The sequence below is a fragment of the Perognathus longimembris genome, chromosome 9 (genome assembly GCF_023159225.1).
Source record: "Perognathus longimembris pacificus isolate PPM17 chromosome 9, ASM2315922v1, whole genome shotgun sequence".
NCBI classification, from domain to species: domain Eukaryota; kingdom Metazoa; phylum Chordata; class Mammalia; order Rodentia; family Heteromyidae; genus Perognathus; species Perognathus longimembris.
The window spans coordinates 38,751,315-38,775,305 of record NC_063169.1 but is presented as its reverse complement, the minus strand read 5'-3'; the positions used below and the strand labels follow the sequence as shown (position 1 = coordinate 38,775,305).

General features: G+C 37.3%; 1 protein-coding gene across 4 annotated transcripts; it reads left to right on the top strand.

Moving 5' to 3' along the window:
- The first annotated feature begins 331 nt into the window (after nucleotides 1-331).
- On the top strand, nucleotides 332-21,769 carry Zup1 (zinc finger containing ubiquitin peptidase 1). 4 transcript variants are annotated; one of them, XM_048353958.1, is made up of 10 exons: nucleotides 336-760; nucleotides 3,081-3,635; nucleotides 7,100-7,204; nucleotides 9,235-9,356; nucleotides 11,503-11,671; nucleotides 16,937-17,125; nucleotides 17,407-17,572; nucleotides 18,414-18,565; nucleotides 19,514-19,734; nucleotides 21,540-21,769. In XM_048353958.1, exons 2-10 carry the CDS (start codon nucleotides 3,086-3,088, stop codon nucleotides 21,585-21,587), a joined length of 1,722 nt encoding a protein of 573 aa, XP_048209915.1. In that variant the 5' UTR covers nucleotides 336-760; nucleotides 3,081-3,085; the 3' UTR covers nucleotides 21,588-21,769. The 4 variants fall into 4 exon arrangements, 3 of the variants coding, with proteins under 3 accessions (XP_048209915.1, XP_048209917.1, XP_048209916.1); XM_048353959.1 differs by having other exon boundaries at nucleotides 746-760; nucleotides 3,081-3,202; XR_007212090.1 differs by lacking the exon at nucleotides 21,540-21,769 and having other exon boundaries at nucleotides 332-760; nucleotides 18,414-18,877; nucleotides 19,514-19,647.
- The last annotated feature ends 2,222 nt before the right edge of the window (nucleotides 21,770-23,991 follow it).

Here is a 23,991-nt window from a genome sequence, read left to right as displayed (position 1 = left end):
AATCTACAGAACTTAATTTCGGGCTTGACATCTTGTAGTTATGTAACCCCCTCTAGTGATATAAAGAATAGCCTACTACTCAGCCAGGCTCTAAATAAAGGAGTAATACAGACACATTTGCCCTAGCATCAGGCCTTATGAAGTTACACTAAATCTTAAATTTTTCTTGGGCGCTGTCTGTAATCCTAGCTACTTCGAAGGCTGAGATCTGAGGATCAAGGTTCAAAGCCAGCCCAGGCAGGAAAGTCCAGGAGACTCTTATCTCCAATTAACCACCAGAAAACCGGAAGTGGTACTGTGGCTGTGGTAAAGCGCTAACCTTGAGCCCTGGTTCAAGCCCCGGGACTGGCAACAACATAAAAAATAAAATTCTGGGTCTAGTTTTTCTACTAGTAAACCAGGAAGCAAAACCTGATGAGGGGAAGAAGTGGGGGGAGGCGGTAGGAGAGCTAATGAAATGGAAAAAATGACTACAACTCCCAGAATGCCCTACAGATCCGCGTGGAGCAGCGCATGCTGGGATTCCTTTTCTTCCAGGGACAGGAGGCAGTGCTTTGTGTTTTTGAGTGCAGTACCGTGTAGTCTTCTATTCATTTCTCGGTCAACTGTATTTTGAGTGCGTCGCGATCCTCTTTCTCGTTAGGAGAGGTGCTGGGCGCCACGCTCGTAACTCCTTTGCCTGCGAGGCCCGCGGCGATTGCGGCGGCGGGACCCGGAGCGGGCGGAGTGAAGCGCTGTGTCGGTGCCGCTGCGTTTCCGGGTGGGTAGACACCGACGGTGGCGTCTTGGTTCCCAGGCTTCGAGCTCTGGCTCGGGGAAGCGTCTGAACTGTCTCGTGCCCTCGCTCGGGGCGTTGGGGCCCACTCGGTACGTTGGGGCCTACCCAGGCCGGGCAGAGCGCCTTCCGGCCCGCCCCGCCCCATCCAGGCCCCGCCCCGCCCCCTCCGGGCCGCGCACCTGCCATGGGCCTTCGCCGGTTTCCAGCTAACTTCGGATGCCCCCTGGCTCTGGCGGCCTTCTCTCCAGAAAGAGAAGACACTTGTGTCAAGACACTGTCCTTGTAAAAGTAGAAACCAGTTTTTACTTGTCCGGAGAGAAAGGAAGGACAGGAATGTAGGGAGGTTTTGTAAAGCTTAAGTTTATTTTGAGGAAGGGAACCACGCACGTTCTCTGTGTTTTTCGACGTAGTTTAGTTAAACGTTGGTCTGTAGGTATAGGGCAATGGTTGTAATTGCTTTTTTTGTAATATTTCTTAGCAACATCACTTTCATATAAGTAGTGAGAACTTTACTAGTCCATAAAATCTACCAGGGATTGGTAATCCAATATAACACATTTTGTAGACTGATACTGAAAGAGATGAGATACCCAGAGTGATAGAACCTGAGGCCAGAAGTCAGTTATCTAGACTAGTAATAAGTGCTGTTTCCTACCATATCCATCCAGTGGATCTATTGGTGTGTTTTCGGATTAGAGTACAGGCTGTAGAGTAGACTGTACTAGCATTTTGAATACCACCATTTTCTGGGATCTGTTCGAGCCAGTGTTTCCTTATGTGTGGAATGATACAGAGTAATACTTATTAAACATATGTAAAACTGTTAAAGTGTTACTAGGATACATGTATGCCCCCTTTTAAAAGTATTTTATGTGACTTAGCTAGGCATGTAATTTTTTTTAATCTATTTATCTTATACTGGTGGGGTTTGAGCTGAAGGGCCCAAGCTCACTTCTCTCCTAGAGCTTGCTATCACTTGAGCTGTGGCTCCAGCCCTTCTTTTTGCTGGAGAGGGAGAGGGACTCTAGCAGACTTTTCTGCCCAGGATGGCCTTGAACTGTAATCTTCTTGATCTTAAGATCTCCTCTTCAGTCACTAGGATTACAGGCATGAGACTGGAAGACAGTTTTTCAAATATATTTTTTTCTTATTTTTAAATATTTTATCTTTCAAGTTATTTGCTTTATATCTTGCTTAGAATCATTGAAATTAAAAATTGGACGTTGAGTACAGGCTAAATATTTCTTGTCTAAAATGCATAGAATCAAATATTGCTAATGTTGAATTTTTTTAAATTTTGGAGTAGTTTTGTATGCATAATGAGATGTTTTGCAGATGAGACCCAACTCTAAACACAGAATTCACTTATGCTTTGTAATATATCTAGTACACATAGGCCAAAGGTGAATTTGTACACAGTTTTCAGTGTGCCTGTGTTTTGACTGCCACCTGTTACCTAAGGTCAGATGTTGAATTTTCCAGTTTTGACATGTCAACCCTTAAAATGTTTCAAATTTTGGGAGGTACAGATGTGGCCCAGGTGGTAGAATGCCAACCTTGAGCAAAAAATCTAAGGGAGAGAACAAGGTGCCAAGTTTAAGCCCTAGTACCAGCATCAAAAAACAAAAGATGTTTTAGATTTTGGAGCATTTGGGCTATGAATTTTTTTTTTTTTTGGCCAGTCCTGGGCCTTGGATTCAGGGCCTGAGCACTGTCCCTGGCTTCTTCCGGCTCAAGGCTAGCACTCTGCCACTTGAGCCACAGTGCCGCTTCTGGCCGTTTTCTGTATATGTGGTGCTGGGGAATCAAACCTAGGGCCTCGTGTATCCGAGGCAGGCACTCTTGCCACTAGGCTATATCCCCAGCCCTGGGCTATGAATTTTTGATCGCTCTATAATAAAATTTTGTTTGAGATTTATAAAGTTGTATATGTGAGGGGCTGGGAATATGACCTAGTGGCAAGAGTGCTTGTCTCGTATACATGAAGCCCTGGGTTCGATTCCCCAGCACCACATATATAGAAAATGGCTGGAAGTGGCGCTGTGGCTCAAGTGGCAGAGTGCTATGCTAGCCTTGAGCAAAAAGAAGCCAGGGACAGTGCTCAGGCCCTGAGTCCAAGTCCCAGGACTGGCAAAAAGTAAATAAATAAATAAAGTTGTATATTTGAGTATACACTGGAAATTTTCTCATTAAAATAATACAACGCTAAGTTCCAAAGAATTGTCACACATCATTTTTGTGAAATATATTTTCCATAAAATCTTGGCTTTGAATCATAAAATAATATTGTGTTCTTTTCTAGCTACCATGCTTTGCTGTGATATTTGTGGTGAAACAGTAGCCTCAGAACCTGATATGAAGACTCACCTCCTAATTGTTCACATGGAAAATGAAATTACTTGTCCATTTTGCAAGTTGTCGGGGGTAAATTATGATGAGATATGTTTTCATATTGAAACAGCTCATTTTGAGCAGAATGCAGTAGAAGGAAATTTTGAGAGGACAGACACAACACCGTTTGGCATTTCAAATGATCACAAGGACAATAACCTACAGAGTACTGGGGAAGTTAATTCAAGTGGTCATTTGGCATGTGCATCTAACCATCCAAAAAGTTCAGCCCAAAGCCTGCCTAAAGATGTTCCTTTAAAACAGGAAGCCTTTTATTCAGAGAACTTTACAGAATCTAGAAAATTGCTGAAAAGCAGGGAAAAGCAGTCTGGATTATCTGAAGTAAAAGGATCAACTTATGAAGCAACATATAATCCTCCTGACTGTCCATTTTGTGGGAAAGTAGAGGCATGTAGTGATGATATGGAGCTCCACATGAAAACAAAGCATGCCAATGTTTTGGAAGGTTGAGTATTTATTAAAAATAATTATAAGTAAAAGTAGTCTCTTTAGTATGTGACCTACTAGTAGTTGGTTATTAAGTCAGATGGCTGCAAATGTGCTTTTAAAAAATCCAGGTCATTTCCATAGCATTGCTTATTTGCAATTACTATAATATAAAAATACAATTATGAAAAAATTGTGATGCCTATATGAAATGTGTTTTAGCTACATTGAAAACAGTTGCAGAAAAGTTACAATTTTCAGATATTCTTTTACAGCCCAGTGGCATCTGGACTATCCTGTATTCTTTCAGTTAGTGAATTCTGGTTTGACTCCATTATGGTCGGGGAATTTCAGTCTGTATGATCTCTTTTGAATCTATTGAGCCTTGTTTTGAGGCTCAAGACTATGGTCTATCTTGATACATCTCAAGGGTTCTTGAAATAAATAAAAAACATTCTGCTTTGTTGGGTAGCGTTCTGTATGGGTTATGTAGATTGTGTTGTTTTATGTTCAGATTGTTTCCTTGCTCATTTCTTATCTAGTACTATCCATTTTTGAGAAGAAATTGTTGAGATCTCCATTTGTGATTATGAATTTGTTTTTCCTTTCAGCTCTTTTATTTGAATTTTAAGACTCTTTGGGTATTTTGGATAGAAGCCTTTTATCAGATAGGTGTTTCTCCAGTGGGTGTAGATAACTGATATTTGTGACTTTTATACAGTAGAATTTTTTTACCAGTCCTGGGGCTTGAACTCTGAGCCTGGGCACTGCTGCTGAGCTTCTTTTGCTCAAGGCTAGCACTCTACCACTTGAACCACAGTGCTGCTTCCGGCTGTTTTGTGTAGTTTATCAGTGGTAAGAATCTCATGGACTTTCCTGTCTAGCCTACCTTTGAACCACGATCCTCAAGATCTCATCCTCTGGAGTAGCTAGTTTTACAGGTGTCAGCCACTGGAGCCCAACTTACAGTAGAAGTTTTTAATTTTTATGCCACACCTTCATTCTTTGTGGGCCATGGTTTTGGTATTGGATCTAATAACTTTACCTAACTCTTAAAAGTTTTAGAGATTTGCATTTAGGTTTATAACTCATTTGAATTAATTTTTGCAAGACTTTTTTTTTTAAAAAAAAGACATAAAGGTGATGCTTAGATTCTTTTTTAAGGCTTTTCCCTGATTGTCAGTGAAATAGATGTTTTTTCAGTTAATTTCCTCTGTTCTATATGCCTTGTATCTTAGCTATTTTCTATGTCGTGTGCTTTTACAATTGCTTCTATTCTTGTCCAGTTTCTGTTGTTGTTGTTGTTTTTGTTTTTTTTGCCACTCCTGGAGCTTGAACTCAGGGCCTGGGCATTGCCCTTTAGCCTCTTTGTGTTGAAGGCTAGTGCTGTACCACTTGAACCACAGCACCACTGCTGGCTTTTTGTTTGTGTGGTACTGAGGAATCAAACCTAGGGCTTCAGACATTCTGGGCAAGCACTCTACCACTAAACCATGTTCCCAGCCCTTTCTGGTTTGTTTTGTTGTGTGTGTGTGTGTGTGTGTGTGTGTGTGTGTGTGTGTGTGTGTGTGTTTCCAGTATAATCCTTAACTTCAGCTTACTCCATAGGTTATTGCTTACTTCAGTTTTATGCACAATTTAAATTTTGTTTTCTGCATATTGTCTAAAGCAGAATTCTAGACTCTGAGGTCCTAAAAAGTCACTCTCACATTGTCTTGAAAATCTTTATGTTCTTCCTTTCATATTTATTTTATTCTATTTGAATTGTGTAGTGTGTATACATGAGAATTTGGAATCTAAATTTAATTTGTTTCCTATTTAGAAACCAAGCTTGACACTGACTTTTTTTGTATTATCTTTCTTTTAAAAGTTTTTACATCGGGCTGGGGATATGGCCTAGTGGCAAGAGTGCCTGTCTCATATACATGAGGCCCTGGGTTCGATTCCCCAGCACCACACATACAGAAAATGGCCAGAAGTGGCGCAGTGGCTCAAGCGGCAGAGTGCTAGCCTTGAGCAAAAAGAAGCCAGGGACAGTGCTCAGGCCCTGAGTCCAAGCCCCAGGACTGGCCAAAAAAACAAAACAAACAACAAAAAAAGTTTTTACATCTCTGTGGACCTGATCTTAGTTGTTGTTGTTTTTAGTTGTCTATTATTTCCTGTCACTTTTAATAGCCATAATTTTGTCACATGTCACTGATATCAGATAGGGCAGTTCTTCCCTTTTTCTTCATTTTCATTATTAACTTAGACAAAGTTAACTTTATTTTTTGCTTGAGTTTTAGAACAATTGTTTCAAGTCCCATGAGAATAATGTTGAAATATTGCTTGATACTAATATCAGAGTATATCTTCACGTTAATTCATCCTAGCTGAATGTTTACTCTCATTGAAAATTGTGTTTTATTCCTATGTAGCTTATAGTTTCTATCACTTATACTTATAAATTGGATGTTTTCTCATCTAATTAAGTTTTGCAAGCTTGTAGGCAAACTATCAAATTGAGCTTATAGTCTTATTCTAATTTTGATAATTGTCCATTGATCCCATCAGTGTTCTAAGGTGATTTCATTATCTGCTATTAATGACTATTATTATGTTATTTTGGACCAGTACAAGACTTCCTACTGTTGAGAAGTGCTTGACACCAAACTATTGGCACACTATTTTGGAAGCTTCTCAATGTAAATGTGTCTTATGGTAGTATAAGGAGTCTGAATGTTTAATTGAATAAATAAAAGACTTAGTTGTCATTGGAGGTATAAAAATGGAATAAAGTACTTTTTAATTAATGCTCAAGTACAGTAGATGGAAGTGTTTAGGGTGTTTTATTATACAGAACCCGTGGAATCTAGACTAAAAAGTAAACAGTCATGAGGGAGATGGATGAATGACAAAAATTTTAGGGTCAACATATATATTCTATATCATAGGTTTTAATTAAGCCAGATGCTTTATAGTTGTAGAACACACAAAAACATATGATGATAGTCATTTGAAACCAATTATTTCAGAGATTAGTCAGTTATTTGTCATGATAATAAAGAATAAAATTGTGTTACTGAGTGGCTAAGTTAGGATGAAGGAAAAGGATTTTTGGAAGTAAAGATAAAGAACTACTTCAATGGGATATTGAAGTCACTAAAAATGATCACAGTGTAAGGACTGGGTAAGAATTTTTATTTGGGTGCTGAAATCTTTGTAAATGAAAGAAAGTGGCCCCGTTTCAGGTAATTCTAGCCACTAAGAAGGCATATGGGATGCTGTAGTCTAGTGACATGATGGAGCTTTTGAGGAAGAAAAAAGAAAAAATTGAAAAAGTGATGAAGGGAAGTATAGTAGACATCTCTTCTATTTTAGTAGACATCTCTTCTATTTTAGTAGACATCTCTTCTATTTCCAGGGCTCTGAATTGGGTATGTATTATGGAGCTTTTTGATCCCATATAAATGTAAACCAGCTTTCTTCTGTCTCTTAATATAGATCAACCACTCTATGACTGTCCTATGTGTGGGCTCCTTTGTACAAATTACAATATTCTCCAGGAACATGTCAACTTACATTTAGAAGAAAGCAGCTATAGACAAGGTATGTTTATCCGTTTGAAGATAAAAAAATACCTTATTTAATTTCTACTTCTTGGCTTTTGCTCTGGAGCAACAATATTTACTTGTTATACTGAAGATAGTATTTTTCAATTTTATACCACTTGAAGATTTTATTTACAAGTTGAGAGACTTCCTTCATCAGGTAGAAGTAACTGAACTTAGTATTTAACCAGCAAAAATGTTGAACTAGGGAGCTACCAAATAGCCTTGATAATATTTAAAATGCACATGAACTATACAGACTAAAATTTCTTCTGTTCATTTCTAGTTGCTTGCCCCAGCTTCTAAAGTTTCTTGTTGGTGCAATAGTAATCTTATAAAAGTTTTTATTTTAATCGTGGCATTAAGTACTCATTCAGGTGCTTTGGAAGTTGAAAGATCTTATATGTGCTCCTCAAGTCCAATTAAATGGCAGGGGAGGGGGACATTGCTGAAAGAAATCAATGATATTTCTATTTTGTTTCAGTTTCTGAAGGTGTATAGATAGTCCTAGCACTGCAAGGGTCTTTAGTGTTTAGTATCAGTGCCCCATGCACATTATCTGCTTCCCCAGCCTAAACCAAAGAAAAGAGTTACTGGAGCAAAGATGGAACAGTCTTTACTTAGATGGTTCTCTGTTTGTCATTTAGTGTACTCTATTCCTTTGGGAAAGGTTGCAAGGGAATAGATGAAAGCTATTCCTTCTTGCTCTGTGTATGGTTGGCTTTGTATGGACTATGGTTGTGAAGAAGCATATGGTCCCAGCACATCACTGGATATGGGGAGAAGAAGAATTTTGGAATCCAGGTCCTAAGACTTAGTGGGAAGGGGACCAAGTGGGAAGATGTAGCAGCAGGGGAAAGGTTTGAAAAGATGGAAAGAATATTTGGTTTCTTAATTAAACGGCCAGGTTGGAGGCTGAGTGTAATTTATCTATATTGAGGAATGCCAGGAGAATAGGTAAGGAATTTCTTGTGGGTATGTCAGTGAGGGTGTTTCCAGAGGAAAGTGGTCAGCAAACTGAGTGGGAAAGACATTTCCTAGATGTGGGCAGGTATCATCCAGTTTGGCTGAGAGTACAGATAGACCAGAAAACACTAAGTAGGTGCATACTCACTTTGGCTCTTCCTTCTTAATTGGGACCTATTTCTGCTCCCGTAATTAGGTTCTTCAGCCTTTGAACTCTGGGACTGGTGTAGTCAGTCCTTCTTCCAGGGCTCTTGAGTCTTTGGACTTAAACCAGGGCTGCCATCCTTAATTTCCTAGCCCTGGGCCTCCAGGGCTTGAACCTCACTATTGGTTTCTTTGACTTTCTAGTCTACAGATGGCTTGTCAAAGAATCATATCTCCTCATGGTATATACACAGTCCCCTACTCTCTTTCCCTTCCTCACTTCTCCCCTGCCCCCTCTGTTCAGTTTCTCCCTAGGTTCTTGACTAATACAGGAATGGAAGAGATAAGAGATAAGATACAAGCCAAAGGCACTGGCATAGATCTGAAGGACACCAGGAGAGTGGAATCAGGGCAGGATGTTGTACAGTTACAGAATTTGTTGAGACTAAACTCTTGTTAGTATTTAACACCTATACTTTACAAATGTATATTTTTGTGTTCTTTGTTACTTCAGTTCTTTCCTCTTAGTATTGCTTTGCAAAACAAATCTGTAGTTGTGTTAATAAAGCATCAATGGGAGGGTGTTACTTAACCATTTTAAATTTTATTTTCTCAATAGATAGTAATACCTACTTCATAAAATTGTCATGAAGATGAAATCAGGTAATAAATGGAAAGTGCTTGTGTAGTTTAAACACTCAATGAATATTTTTTATTTAGATGTATATCATTCCCTTAGCAGAAGCAGTTCTGAGTTCTGCCAAATTTGTGCTTCACTGTTCCATGATGGCATAGGCATGAATAAATAGCAAATGATAATATTTACTGTACTTGTAAAATATGTACTACTAAGTAAGCTCTGATTGTGTCCATTTTTTAATTTTTTAAAAATTCTGAACATTTTAAAATATCTTATAGGCATGGATGAAGTGCAGTGTTCTAGTGATCTAGAATTGGCTTACCAGCTTCAAAAGCAAGAAGACAGAAAGAGGAAATCTGAGGAATCCAGACAAGAAATGGAAGGATTTCAAAAACTGCAGGTATAAAGAGTAACAATATTTAGAGTAGGTTGATTTGGTAGAGCTCTTATTTCTCAAATATACTTACAAGGCTTCAGACTATTATTTTGGTCCTTGTCATGTAGCTGTTTTTCTCTATAGTTTGTAAGAACACTATGTAAGTGTTCTTATTTTTACCAGATACAGTATTTGAAAACCTTCACATTAAATCCATAAGGATATTATTTTAGTCCCTCCTCCTCCTTTATTTTGCCTATGAAGAAATAGAAATAGAGATGGATAAATCATTTGCCCAGAGTTAAGTGGTAAAACTTACATTCAAGTCTGTATAACTTAATAGGACAAATTAAGAAACTGATACTCAAAATCTATTTTGATAGATACTTAGAAGTAATTTTTTTCCCTAGTCCTGGGGTTTGAACTCAGGTCATGCACACTGTCCCTGAGCTTTACCACTCTACCACTTTGAGCCACAGCTCTATTTCCAGCCTTTTGATAGTAATTGGAGATAAGAGTCTCATGGATTGTCTTGCTTGGGCTGGCTTTGAAGGTCAATCCTCAGATCTCAGCCTCCTGGACCAGCTAGAATTATAGGCATGAGCCACTGGCGCCCAGCTTAGAAGTAAAATTTATATTTAGATTTTTATGTGTTCTTAGTCTTAAATTCTTTATCAGTTCAATTTTAGACATTTCTGTGGGGTTTTTCTGTGGTAGTTGTTTGTTTGGGGGCTTTTTTTTTTCTTTCCTTCTAGTACTAGGGTTTGAACTTTGGATTTCATACTTGTTCAGGTTACTTATTCAACAGGCTCGCTTGTCTGGCACTCTTACCACTTGAGCCATGTCCCCAGCCCTACTTTTTGCTGACTATTTTGGAGATAGGATCCTCTGGACCTCAGCTTCCTGTGCAGCTAGAACAGGCACACACCACTAGTACCTGGCTGGGCATTATTGGAGTGTACTTTTTGATGATATTTGAGATTTGTCTTAGGTGGACAATAGCAGCAGTTGAACTGAATTGGTAGCATGTTATGTTTTTAATGCATTTAATTGTTTTAATGGATATTATTTCCTTTTTCATTTCTAATTCACAAATTTCAGAACATTTTCATTTGTGCTACTGATTGCAGTTTTAAATGTCATCTTTCTATATGTTAATAGGATAGTGTAGAAGCAAAAAGGATATATAATCAAGTAAGTTTGACAAGTTGGTATACTTCTCAAAGCCCTTTATATACTAGTAAGTGTTATACATATTTCCCAGACCTTTTAGTTTTCTTTTTTGCCATTGAATTCAAGGAATTGTCAAGCAGGACTTGAGCCACACTCTCCGTCTTGTTTGCTTTTAATTTGTTTTTCAGATAGGATGTTGTGGTAACTTTGCTCCTGGCTGGCCTCAGACTGTGATCTTCCCATCTCTACCTTCTGAGTAGCTGCAGTTGCAGGCATGCAAGCCTCCCAGCTTGTTTAACCTCTGGTTCTTTTTCTTTTTTCAGACTTCTTTACACATGGATAGTTCTTTGAAATATGATTTGGAAGATGTAACTTAGGATGTCTTACTCAGTGTTGATTCATTTATATGCAAAATATTTTTTACCAGAATTCAGAGGGAAGAACATTGGCTTTTGCTAAGGCAAAAATGCTATTTGAATATTGTCAGAACAAAATGTTTTCAGTATTTAAAGAAGTTTATCTTGTACTTTTGTAATGGTTTATATCTCAAGAAGCTTTTCCATAGACAGTTTTATGCTTACTATTTGCATTCTTAATCAAACTACACAAATGTAGTTTGTTTACTAAGCAGTATGATTATCTGAATGACTTATGATTTAGTAAGTCTTCACAGACTAACCTCAGAACCAAAGGTTGACAAGTTTTCTTGAAAACATCAGTGTGTTCAGAATTCTTCTGCCTTTCATAATACCTTTAGAAGAAAAATAGGATCCTCTGCTTAGTGTAAGGAAAGCAAGCATGTTTTTTACAAAGAACTACCATAGTTATTTTTAGAAAAATGGTTAATTATTAAGTTAGGGATTTAAAAATAACATTACATATCTATAAACTGGAATATTTCAGAATCAATTTCCAAATAAATAAAACTGTAGTAAGTTAACATCTCATTGAAGTACAGGGACATGAAAATTAAGTAATTTGTTTTTATGTCCAAAAGCGACAATATGGTTTAGATAATTCTGGAGGATATAAACAACAGCAGTTACGACAGATGGAAATAGAAGTAAATAGGGGACGAATGCCTCCATCTGAATTTCATAGAGTAAAAGCTGGCATGATGGAATCACTGGCTCTTGGTATTGATGATGGGCAAACAAAAACTTCTGGTGAGTACTGAAACATCACTACCATAGTTTTAAAAGTGTGTTTGCCACTGAAGTGATAAAACTAATTGAGAGTGTGTGTTGTGGCTTGGTATTGTTGTTGTTTTGATGGTTCTGGGTTTTGAACTCAAGAATTTGTTTGCTAGACAAGCACTGTACCACATAGGCTGCAGTCCTCACTCTTCAATTTTTTTTTCTTTTTCTTTGCCAATTTGTAGGGCTTGAACTCAGGGCCTGGGCACTGACTGCATCTGAGCTCTTTTGCTTAATGCTAGTGCTCTACCATTATGACCCACAGTGCCACTTCCAGCTTTTTAAGTAGTTAATGGGAGATAAAAATCTTCTGGGGACTTTGCTGTCCTGGCTGGCTGGCTGGCTTCCAATTATGATCCTCAGATCTCAGCCTCCTGAGTAGCTAGGATTTCAGTCGTGAGCCACCAGCACCTGGCTCCAGTTTTTGGATTTTTAAAAATATTGTTTTGAAAGATCTGTAGACCTGTTTTTATAATAAATAATTTATATTGTTATTGGAAATGAACCTTTGAAGTTTCTACTGGGTGCTTATGATGTTCTTCTGGACTAATGCTATCTAACAGAAATATGATGTGAGCCTCATAAGGAATTTTACATTTCCTAGAGCTGTTGGAAAAATGATATTTGAAAAAATAAAAGAAGCTCTTCAACATGGAGTGGATTGTGTCTTGATAAACCCATTGTACATTGAACATACCTAAGTTGAAAATTCATTTAATATAAACTGCTACACATCAGAGCAAGACAGTACACTGCAAGGTGCTGGTTATTGACCGGTTATTCTCCCCATAGTCTGTGGAGATTACCTTACTGCATATCTGTGAATCAGGAAAAGATCAAAGGTTACGGTTTATAATACAAGCATATTCCTTTCCTACTACTGTAAAGTGAACATCTTACTGAATCAAAGTTTAAGTCAGATTTATAAAATCAAATTTTAGTAGCTTAAATCTATTATCTCAACTTATAATCAATATTAGGATTGAGATAGTTTAATTGGTTGTACATTTTTCTAATTTTATGCTTTACAGCACATCTCAATTGGACAAGCCACAGTATAAATGCTACATTATAATGTGGCTAGTGGCCACTCTGTTGTTTGGGACATTTTTGGATATTAAGAGATTCATATATATTCTAACATTTAACTCAAAATAAATATTCTCTTGTGTACTTACAGATTCTGAATGAGGTCATTGTGACATAGGTTAAATAACTTCCCAAGGCAAGGTGACAATACGAGTTATTGACCTCTCTGGGTTTATAATCAGGTCTGCTTCATTCCAAAGCATGTAATTACTATAATTTGCAAATTATGTAGCAGCATGATTTTTGTTTCCACCATCAACTTTTTTGCATCTTAATGTTTTGCCATATTCACTTGTTTTTAAAGCTATTAATACCCTTCATTGTACCATTCCTCAACTCCTTTCTCATTATAAATCTTTTTTCCCCAATGGAGGAAATTATTATACTGAATTTTGTATTAACCTTGTGCAGCTTTAATAGTCTTTGTCTATAAAAAAATACTCCACATGTATTCTATCTACACATACATGGGCCACAATAGTATGTTCAAATGTACCGTTTGTTGTTACTGCACTTCATTTTTTTCTACTATATCATATTTCCTTGTATGAATTCCAATTATCTGCTTTCACAGAGATAGACTTTTAAAGTTATTTCCAGTTATTTGCTTTAAAATTTGCAAAACTAAGGAGTTTCTCTAGTACTGCATCCAGAACTGAATGCTGAATTACAGGGCATGAACACCTTCAACTTAGTCAAGTAATTATTTTCCAAAAGTTATTACAGTCTACATTCACGCAGATGTGTTCTTAATCACATTAATATGAAACACTGAATGATTTTTACCATTTAACGGTGCATGAGATAGGACATATTTTACTTAACTTTTTCTGTTTTTCTGAGTTAGTTGAAAGAAATTACTTATTTTCTTTTTTTTTTTTTTTTTTTTTTTTGGCCAGTCCTGGGCCTTGGACTCAGGGCCTGAGCACTGTCCCTGGCTTCTTTTTTGTTTTGCTCAAGGCTAGCACTCTGCCACTTGAGCCACAGCGCCACTTCTGGCCATTTTCTGTATATGTGGTGCTGGGGAATCGAACCGACGGCTTCATGTATGGGAGGCAAGCTCTCTTACCACTAGGCCATATCCCCAGCCCCATTTCTTTTTTTTTTTAATGATAATTATTTATTGTCAAAGTGATGTACAGAGGGGTTACAGTTTCATACGTAAGGCCATGGGTACATTTCTTGTACTATTTGTTACATCCCTCCCTCATTCTGGTTTGTTTTTTTTTCAATGTGTCTTTGAAGTCTTTTTTTTTTTCCTTCAAATTTTTATTATCAAACTGATGTACAGAGAGGTTACAGTTTCATATGTTAGGCATTGGATATATTTCTTGTACTGTTTGTTATCCCTCCCTCATTCTGAACCCCTCCAGAAATTATTTATTTTCTAACTTTGTCTCTTCTGTACTTTCTTTTTTATTTCTGAGAGTTCTAATCCTTTGTTGGATAAATAAATGTAAATACAGGTCTACATTCTAAATGTAGAATGTGATGTTAATTCGAAGTGTATTTTCATTTTCTGTTTTATCTTTCCCCCCATGTAGGTGGGTACATGTGTTTGAGCTCAGAGCCTCACAGTTGCCTATCTTTTTGCTAGAGGTGTGGCTCAAATGGTAGAGCTACTTATTTTGGAGAAAGATTCTAGCAGCATTTCTGCTGTGGCTGGCCTTGAACTTCAATCCTATGGATCTGAGCTTTCTGAATAGCTAGAATTACAATCATGAGCCACTAGCATATGGCACATTTTCATTTTTAATCTAACTAGGAATTCTGTGTGTGTGTGTGTGTGTGTGTGTGTGTGTGTGTGTGTGGGTGGAGGGGGTTGGGAAGGTAGGGATCTGGGGTTTTTTTCTACTTGTAACAACATTTTTTAGAGTTTGTTTATCTCAATACCAATTATTGAGGGCTGGGAATATGGCCTAGTGGCAAGAGTGCTTGCCTCGTATACATGAAGCCCTGGGTTCAATTCCTCAGCACCACATATAGAAAAGGCCAAAAGTGGTGCTGTGGCTCAAGTGGCAGAGTGCTAGCCTGGAGCAAAAAGAAGCCAGGGACAGTGCTCAGGCCCTGAGTCCAAGCCCCAGGACTGGCCAAAAAAAAAAAAATTATTATTATTATTGAGCCTTTATTTTCTCTATTTGTGCACATATGTACTTTCATATCTAGGAGTCTGTTCTGAAAACTGTTTTTGTACTTCATAGGTCTCCATGTTAAAAAGTCTAATATATCATAGGACATTCCAGCAGATATACAATATGGACCATTGGGGTACAGGAAAAAAGTATAAAAATTTCAACTTATATTAGTGTTCTGTAGTGCAGTAGTATATATAGTTTAAAATAAATTTATTTGCGAAAGAATAGAGGACATTGCTCCCTATTATATTCTTTTTATCAATTTCATTGAAATTTAGAAGTGATTAATTTTGTGGCAAGGATTTTTATTGTTCTGTAAGGTTATCGAAACAACTATCTTTCATTGTCCATTTATATATTTGCAATTTTGTTCGTATTTTAACAACAGAAACAAAAAGTAAAGGATGTTGGGAAATATCTAAGGAAATGTAGGTGCTTAGGAATTAAAAATTCTTGATTATGAGGAAATTTTCCTTTAAAGCAGTTATATGATGTGATTGCAGTGAAGTGCTCTTATTTATGTGTAGTAAGTAAACCTATGTATACCAAAGTGCACATTTTTTCCTATCCATTCCACCCACCATTTAGAACTCAGTTGTAAATATATTTTCTTTTTCTTGATTGCAAGTTTATTTTTCTGAGTTCTTTGGAAATGGTTAAAATGATCTGTATTTCTGTTATTTATATACTAAGCATGACACCAACTACAGGTTCATTTGACAGATTTATTCACTTTTTGTCTCCCTTCTTAAAGACCAAAGCAAACAAAAAACACCAGTTTTCTTATCACCTTCATCCAAATTTAAAATAGTGATTTTTCTTTTTGGTTACTATGAGAAAATATGGGCTATATAAAACACTTCTGCCAACAGGCTTCACAGAAGCTACAGAGTAGGTAAGATATATGCAAGGAGATAGAATATTCTGTGATGTCAGAATGTACCTAGTAAGTACTAGCAGTCACAAAGCATAACTGCAGTGATTGTTCAAAACAAAGGACCTCTGAAGACAATAGTATTTGATCCTTGAAGGATCTGTAGGATTCTAAGGTGCGTGTTCTAAAGGGAGGAAAGACAAAATTAGGTGTATCTTTTTTTGTCCCACCAGTACTAGGATTTGAACTCAGGGCTTTGTGCACCCTCGCTTGCTTGATAGCTGGCTGGCACTGTGGTCATGACTCTGGCCTGCCTTCTTGCTGCTTATTTTAGAGAGAGTTTCACAGACTTATGAAAGTCTGTGCCCATGCTGTTCGAACAGTGATCCTGAAGATCTCAGCCACCTGAACAACTAGTGTTACAGGCATCATCTCTCGCACATGGCCTGAATATTGTCTTAATAACTTTTATTTATCCATATTATAGCACTTGTTGTCTGGGTTCATGGGATTTCAAGCAGTATTGTCATACTTGTCTTTTTGTGTTCAGTATTGGCTGTAGTATAAGATATATACAAAGTGAAAGACTGGAACTGAATTAAAATACCATGGCAAAATTTGATTGTTCAGTTAGGCCAGAACCAAGATTATGGCAAGAATAGTGATCTAAAATAAAGTTAAGGTTGAGGCTAGCTTGCAGTAGAATTTCATATACTATAATACAATTCTTTTGAGTTTTTCAGTACTGCGGAATCTCAACTGAGGACCCTGTACATGCTGGTTCAGGTCACTGCTTCTGAGCTACATGTCCACTCTTGTTTCTTGATTGGAAGCAAATTGATCAGAATTGAGTGATTTCTGAGTGGTACTGTGTATAGTAAATCAGAAACGAGGGCATGCATTTAGGAGTTGTAATTCTGTATGCCATGCTCTGCAGATGCTGAGGTAATACAATTTCATTTCAGTGTACCCAATAATATGTCAGCAATTGGAAACTTGGATTATAACAAGAACATAAACTTGGGGTTATAGCAGAGAGAAGATAAAGAAAAAATGGATGAAGTGATAGGACTTAGCTATATGTTAGAAATATATGATAGCTCTTTCTAAATCTTCTTAATTTCTTTTCTATTTTAGGAATTATTGGAGCTCTTCATAGATACTATCAGGATATTGCCACAGATGTGAGGCACGTGTGGCTTTCTGCAGTGGTGGATCATTTTCATTCATCTTTAGGTGACAAAGGTTGGGGATGTGGTTATAGAAACTTCCAGATGCTACTTTCATCGTTATTACAAGATGATACTTTTGATGATTGTTTGAGAGGTATGTAAGATATAGTACTCTGAACTTGTCATATATAATATCTGTGATGAGGAATGAATTAATACATAGCCTGAATAATTAATAGCTTTAACAAGGAAGCATTGTAGTGAAAATTTATATAAGAAACCAGAGTTCTAGTTGGAAGGCGAGACATACTAGAAGATATCAGAAATGACTGTATGAGAAATTGGCATAGGATCCTCTAGTATAGGATATACTAGTAAATGACATCATTCAGTGACTTAGAAACTGCCTTGTAACTTGTTTTCATATAATTTTAGGTATGTCAGTTCCTTGCATTCCAAAAATTCAGGCAATGATTGAAGATGCATGGAAGGAAGGTTTTGATCCTCAAGGAGCCTCTCAACTCAATAACAGGTTGCAGGGAACGAAGGCTTGGATCGGAGCATGTGAAATATACACACTTCTGACCTCCCTGAGAGTCAAGTATGTACATAGAAAGTCTCAGTAATTTTGATGCCATAGCTGTAAACTTTTTTTTGTTTCTGTAATTTTTTAAATCAAAAGAATATTTTAAAAATAAAATTAGATAGCATCAAAAGAAACAGAACCTAGCAACTTATTTTCTATCTTATGCTTTCTCTACTGCCAAGTCCTATTTTTCAGAGGCAACCGTTACTTATCTTTTTCTTCTCCTCCTCCTCCTTCTCTTGCTCTTGCTCTTCCTCCTCCTCCTCTTCCTACTTTTCCTCTTCCTCCTTTTTCTCTTCCTCCTCCTCCTCCTTTTTTACACTAGATTTTGAACTCATTCTCATGCTTGTTGGAAAGTATAACTTGAGCCAAGATCCTAGCTCTTTCTACCTTTAGGTTATTTTTCAGATCAGATCTTTCCCTTTTTTCCCAGGCTGGACTCAATTGAAATTCTCTCTTTAGCTATTCAAGGAAATATTATTTGTATGTTAGAGAAAAAACATTGTAACCATCAAGCTTATATTGGTTATTTAAATATTATGCCTTTTCAGAAAATGGCAGTTTTCCAAATATATAATAATATTTTAATTTTCTTTCTTTGTCCATAGGGAAGTAATGACTTTATAAAATTAGTTCTTAAAATTTTTTTATTAGATTACATTATTTAACCCACCAGAGGACTTCTTTGTTACATTTTCACACATTCCAGTCACGCGTTCCTCCTGTTACTCTCCCTTGACCCAGCTTCCCCCTAAAATTAGCTCTAAATCAAGATTCTTGTATATTAGATAATTACAATGATAAAAACATTTTCAGAATACTCTCTAAATAATCCATTTTTGTCCATTCTTTATAGGTGCCGTATTATTGATTTCCACAAGCCAACTGGCCCCCTGGGTACACATCCTCGCCTATTTGAGTGGATATTGAACTATTATTCTTCAGAAAGGGAAGGAGATTCAAAGGTCGTATGTACCTCTAAACCTCCTATCTATCTTCAGCATCAAGGTGAGTGCAACTCAGCGCTAGTGGTGTGATTTATAAGACAACAAATTATCTATTGCTTTAAGACAGATTAAGAGATCAGAACTGAGCTCAGAGTACTGTGACGTACTCTGATTTTTGGAGCTACTTTGTCATTTCAGTACATTTTCGGGTCATGAATGATGGTATTCCTGGCTTCTTGTGGGCCTTTGTCTTCTTTCGTGGTTCATACTTTACTTCCTTCAAGTCTTTATCCAGAAGTCACTAAGATGAAGCCTTCCCCACCAGCCGTCTCCTTATATAAAAGCTCAGCTCTACCCCAGATTGTCACCACTGGTATTTCCTTTACTTGTTTATCTTGTTTATAGAGGGACTCTTTCTATTAGAATAGAAGCTCTATGAAGACAGGCACATTTGTCTGTCTTGTTTGCTGATGAATAACTTATTACTAGGATGGTGCCTGGAGTGCAGATATTTGACCAATATTATTGAATAGATTATTTGAAATAACAGAAATAAAGTGAAGCAATCACTGTTGGGGATATGGAACATAAAGATGAAGTTCTCTATTCTGCCATTCTAGTATACATAACATATTTGTTCACCCTTTGTCTTAGGATAAGTAAATTTCTAGTCCTTTCCTTTGAGATTATTTCAATGAGAGCTTGGGAAAGGAAAAATGACATATATGGCAAAATAGCTGCAGAATATTTTGTAATGGAGTCTTTAGATAACTAAAAGTAAATAAAAGGTAGGAAGTAGAATGAGTCATTTGTTTTAAAAGAGATCTCAAATACATAAGTATCAGAAACTAACCCTGTTTATATTATAAATATGCTTATATATGTCCACATACTCTAGAGTGAGTATACAGTAGTGATTATACAATATTTGTGTATATAGCATGGATATTATATATGCACATATATGTGTGTATATTATATACATATATACTTATTTATGTTTTGGCAGGTCATAGTCGAACAGTTGTTGGAATTGAAGAGAGAAAAAATCGAACACTATGTTTGCTGATATTTGATCCTGGATGTCCTTCTCCAGAAATGCAGAAACTATTAAAACAAGATATAGAGGCCAGCAGTCTCAAACAGCTTCGGAAATTTGTGGGAAATTTGAAACATAAGCAATACCAGATAGTGGCGGTAGAGGGTGCTCTTTCTCCTGAGGAGAAAATTGTAAGTATCTCAGTAAGGGAAGCTTGAGTGGGCCAAATGTGAAGTTTAAAATGTTCAAAGTCACTGTTACCCCTTTGTGTGTATCCTATTTCATTAAACTGAACAAATATGTTTTTTTTGTTTTTTGTTGTTTTTTTTTGGCCAGTCCTGGGCCTTGGACTCCGGGCCTGAGCACTGTCCCTGGCTTCTTCCCGCTCAAGGCTAGCACTCCGCCACTTGAGCCACAGCACCGCTTCTAGCCGTTTTCTGTATATGTGGTGCTGGGGAATTGAACCTAGGGCCTCGTGTATCCGAGGCAGGCACTCTTGCCACTAGGCTATATCCCCAGCCCAATATGTTTGTTTTTATACCTATAAATTTCTGGGATGAGCATTTTAAACTTAGGTGGTACTTAAAAGATTTTCACTCAGCTTCATAAAAAAGTTTCATTTTATCACATATAACAATTTTTAATGTCTTATGATAGATAAAGATTCCTCAGATAGTCAGAAAACTTTACTCACGGGCTGGGAATATGGCCTAGTGGCAAGAGCACTTGCCTTGTATACATGAAGCCCTGGGTTCGTTTCCCCAGCACCACATATATAGAAAATGGCCAGAAGTGGCCCTGTGGCTCAAGTGGCAGAGTGATAGCCTTGAGCAGAAGGAAGCCAGGGACAGTGCTCAGGCCCTGAGTTCAAGGCACAGGACTGGCCACAAAAAAAAAAAAGAAAAAGAAAAAGAAAACTTTACTCAATCCAAGACGTAATTCTAGTTTTTACTGTTGTTACAAAGTATGATTCTTGTGATTCCTTGGGTTCTATGTTATGTTCCTGGGCTTAGTAAATTTTAAAGATTTAGTGAATGTAGCTCTTGCCCTTATTCAGTTAACTGGTATTAGTTAATAGATTTGAGATGTAAAAGCAAACTATTCAGTTTATGATGCTTCAAATGGTTTCTTTTTCTTCTTTCCCTCCTTTATTCCTCCGTTTTCTTTCCTTCCTTCCTTCTATGCTGGTGCCTAGGCACTATCCCTGAGATTTTTGGAGTTTTGCTCAAAACTGCTACTCTACCACTTGAGCCAAAGTTCCTCTTCTGGTTTTTGTGGCTAATTGGAGATAAGAGTCTCAAGGACTTTCCTGCTTGGGCTGGCTTCAAACTTCAGTTGTCACATCTCAGCCTTTCCAATACCTAGGATTACAGATGTAAGCCACCACCAGCTCAAAATTCAGAAGATATCTACTCACTGTCTTAAATACCAGATTGCACTCTTTTTTCCCCACCTTACCCCTAGTTTGGCCATATTAAGTTAGGTGTAAATTTTTTAATTATTTTAAAATTTGAAGATTCTTGTTTACCAATGATAGATCTATAATCTATCACTTGACAGCATATTTATGGTTAAATGTTAGTCATAAAATTTAACCCCATTGATACAGAATAGAATAACCATTGATAACTAAATTTAGCTTTCAAATTCTTTCTTAAATTTTTTATTATCATGAAGGTGATGTTCAGAGGAGTACAGTTAGATAAGTCAGATGATGAGCTTTTGGAAAATGTCACCCCTTTCCTCACTCTCTTTTTCCCTCCCATCCCTACCCTCGAGTTGTATACTTCATTTTCAACATAGTGTCTAGTGAGTACTGCTGCTACTGCATTTGTTCATACCTTATCCCACCATTTCTGTGCCCCCCTTTCCCCTCCCAGACACAGATAAATTAACAAACAAGACAAAAAAAGAAAAGAAAACAAAAACAACAAAGAAAATCTTTCCATTTCCTGGAGTTCATTTTCAAATAATAATTTTTAAATTCCTTTTCAAGGCTAGAAGACAAGCATCTCAAGTCTTTACAGCGGAGAAGATTCCTTGAAGAATCAAGCATTTCAATAATGGTAGAATTAATTATACTTTGTTTGCCAAATTTAGATATTGAGTTCCTTAATATACCTGAATTTCCTTAATGTTCAGCATGTTATTTAAGTTCTATAATGCCTTTACTCATAGTACTTCATTACTTAGTAATTCTTTCAATAAAGCATCTTGTTTGCATTATGGGTTTTGTATTTTTTTAATCCATGTTTCAGAAATCAGTTTGTATCAGGTCTTAACTTGTATTAAGTACTCCATCAATTACTTTAATCTTCCATAGAATTCTTTTGGACAAGTAGTGTCAGTAGCCCCATAATCAAGCTGTAGCTCTGAAAGCTTAGTGATTGCCCAAGAACATGATGGTGATCCAGAATACAAACCCCAGCCTCTCACTTCAAAGCTTTTAACACTATACCATTTGGCTAGCTTGTTCATTACGTTAAATCAGATTTTTCATCACTGTGACAGATAACCCAAAAAAGGCAATTTCAAGGAGGAAAATTTATTTTGGCTTATGGTTTCAGAGGTTACTGTCTACCTTGTCTGGCTTCACTGTTCCTGGGCCAGCCATGAGGCAGGTGTGGTGGAACAAAGCTGCTGACCTTGTGATGGCCAGAAGCAGACACAAAAGGGGGCTGTAAACAAGGTATACCAACTCATGTATTGGGAATTGAGCTGTGGCAGGTGCTCTAACTGATCTGTAATCTTACCCAAGATAGACCCTTCCAACACATGCAACCTCCTGCCCCTCCAACCAGACTCGCCTAGTTTCTACTGCCTCCCGATTCTCTCATATTAAGATTCCATCATTGGATCAGCCTGATGATTAGCTGGATAAATCTGTTGATCACAACTCTCATATATAATCACTTCAGTTTGGACATGAATTCATCATCTAGGGCCCACCCTTCAACACATGAGCTTTTCTCAGAACAACTCAGGTTGTTTTCTCAGAACAACTGTGGTTGTTCCAAACCATAATCGGCACTGCCCAGAACAGTACTCCATCAGGTGGTGCTTAGTTTAGTGCTTCCTGACCTGCTCAAGTCTAGACTAAGTGGCCTTCTAAATACTTGTCAATGCTCACTGTAGACCAGTGATAGACAGGCTTCCAGTCTATGACACAACTTCCAGTCTAAAGGAGTTGAGAATTGAAGTAAAAGATTTTTATTTGGTAAAACAGCAACATTGGACTGAAGTGTTTTTTTTTAAATTGTTCCTTTACCACAGAATTTGAGATGTGCTGTTCTTTGCTCTCCTGTACTAGACTGTATCATACTACATGCTAATTTTAGTCTCATTTTCTGTTTGCTTTCTCATACTCCTCCCTTCTGTGAACTCTGATTTCAGGAGCTGCGCCTGCTTTTGACTAGTATACTTGAACTTAAAAATAGTTTTTCAGGGCTGGGAATATGGCCTAGTGGCAAGAGTGCTTGCCTCATATAGAGGAAGCCCTGGATTTAATTCCTCAGCACCACATATATAGAAAATGGCCAGAAGTGGCGCTGTGACTCAAGTGGCAGAGTGCTAGCCTTGAGCAAAAAGAAGCCAGGGACAGTGGTCAAGCCCTGAGTTCAAGCCCAGGACTGGCAAAAAAAAAAAAAAAAAAAAAAAAAAAAATAGTTTTTCAGTAAGTGAAAATTTTGATGAAGCAATGCTAGAGAACTTTAAAGTGTCTGAATATCCCATCTTCCCATCTCTGCCTATCATTTTCCCTTAACCCAAATTGATATTTTGTGTTGCTTGGATTTGAACTCAGGAACTTGTCCTTGGTTGGTGAGCTCTCAACCATTTGAGCCATGCCTCTAGCCTTTTTGACTTTAGTTGTTTTTCAGATAGGGTCTCATGTTTTTATCTAGAAGTGAACTTAGACCATGATCCTTCAACCTCTGCCTCCCTCATAACTGGGAGTACAGGCCTTGCCCACTACATCTGGTTTGTTCTCTGAGATGGAAGTCATGCTGACTCTCTGCCTGAGAGCCAGCCCTAACTAAGATCCTCCTAACTCTATCTCCCAAATAGCTGGGATTATACTTGTAATCTCTTTACCTGGCCTCACAAATCAGCTTTGATTAAGGAAGCTGAAAAGTAACAAATGGGGCATCACCCCAGGAAGAGAAATGAGTATATACACATACACCACAATTGTACACAAATATCACAGGTTAAAAACACCAGATTAAGAAAGCTACATACTTCAGTCCCATTCTTACAATGTTAATAAAATACATGTTGGAGTTAAGGAGTTTTCAATGTGTTATTTTTTTATTTCTATACCCCCTTGATACCCTAAGAAGTCTCCAAGAGGTTCTGTGGGTTATAATCTAATATCTAAATTACAAATGAGACCATTTTATAATAAGGATGCACAGTGTACATACCATTTACTGCAGTCATGAGAACAG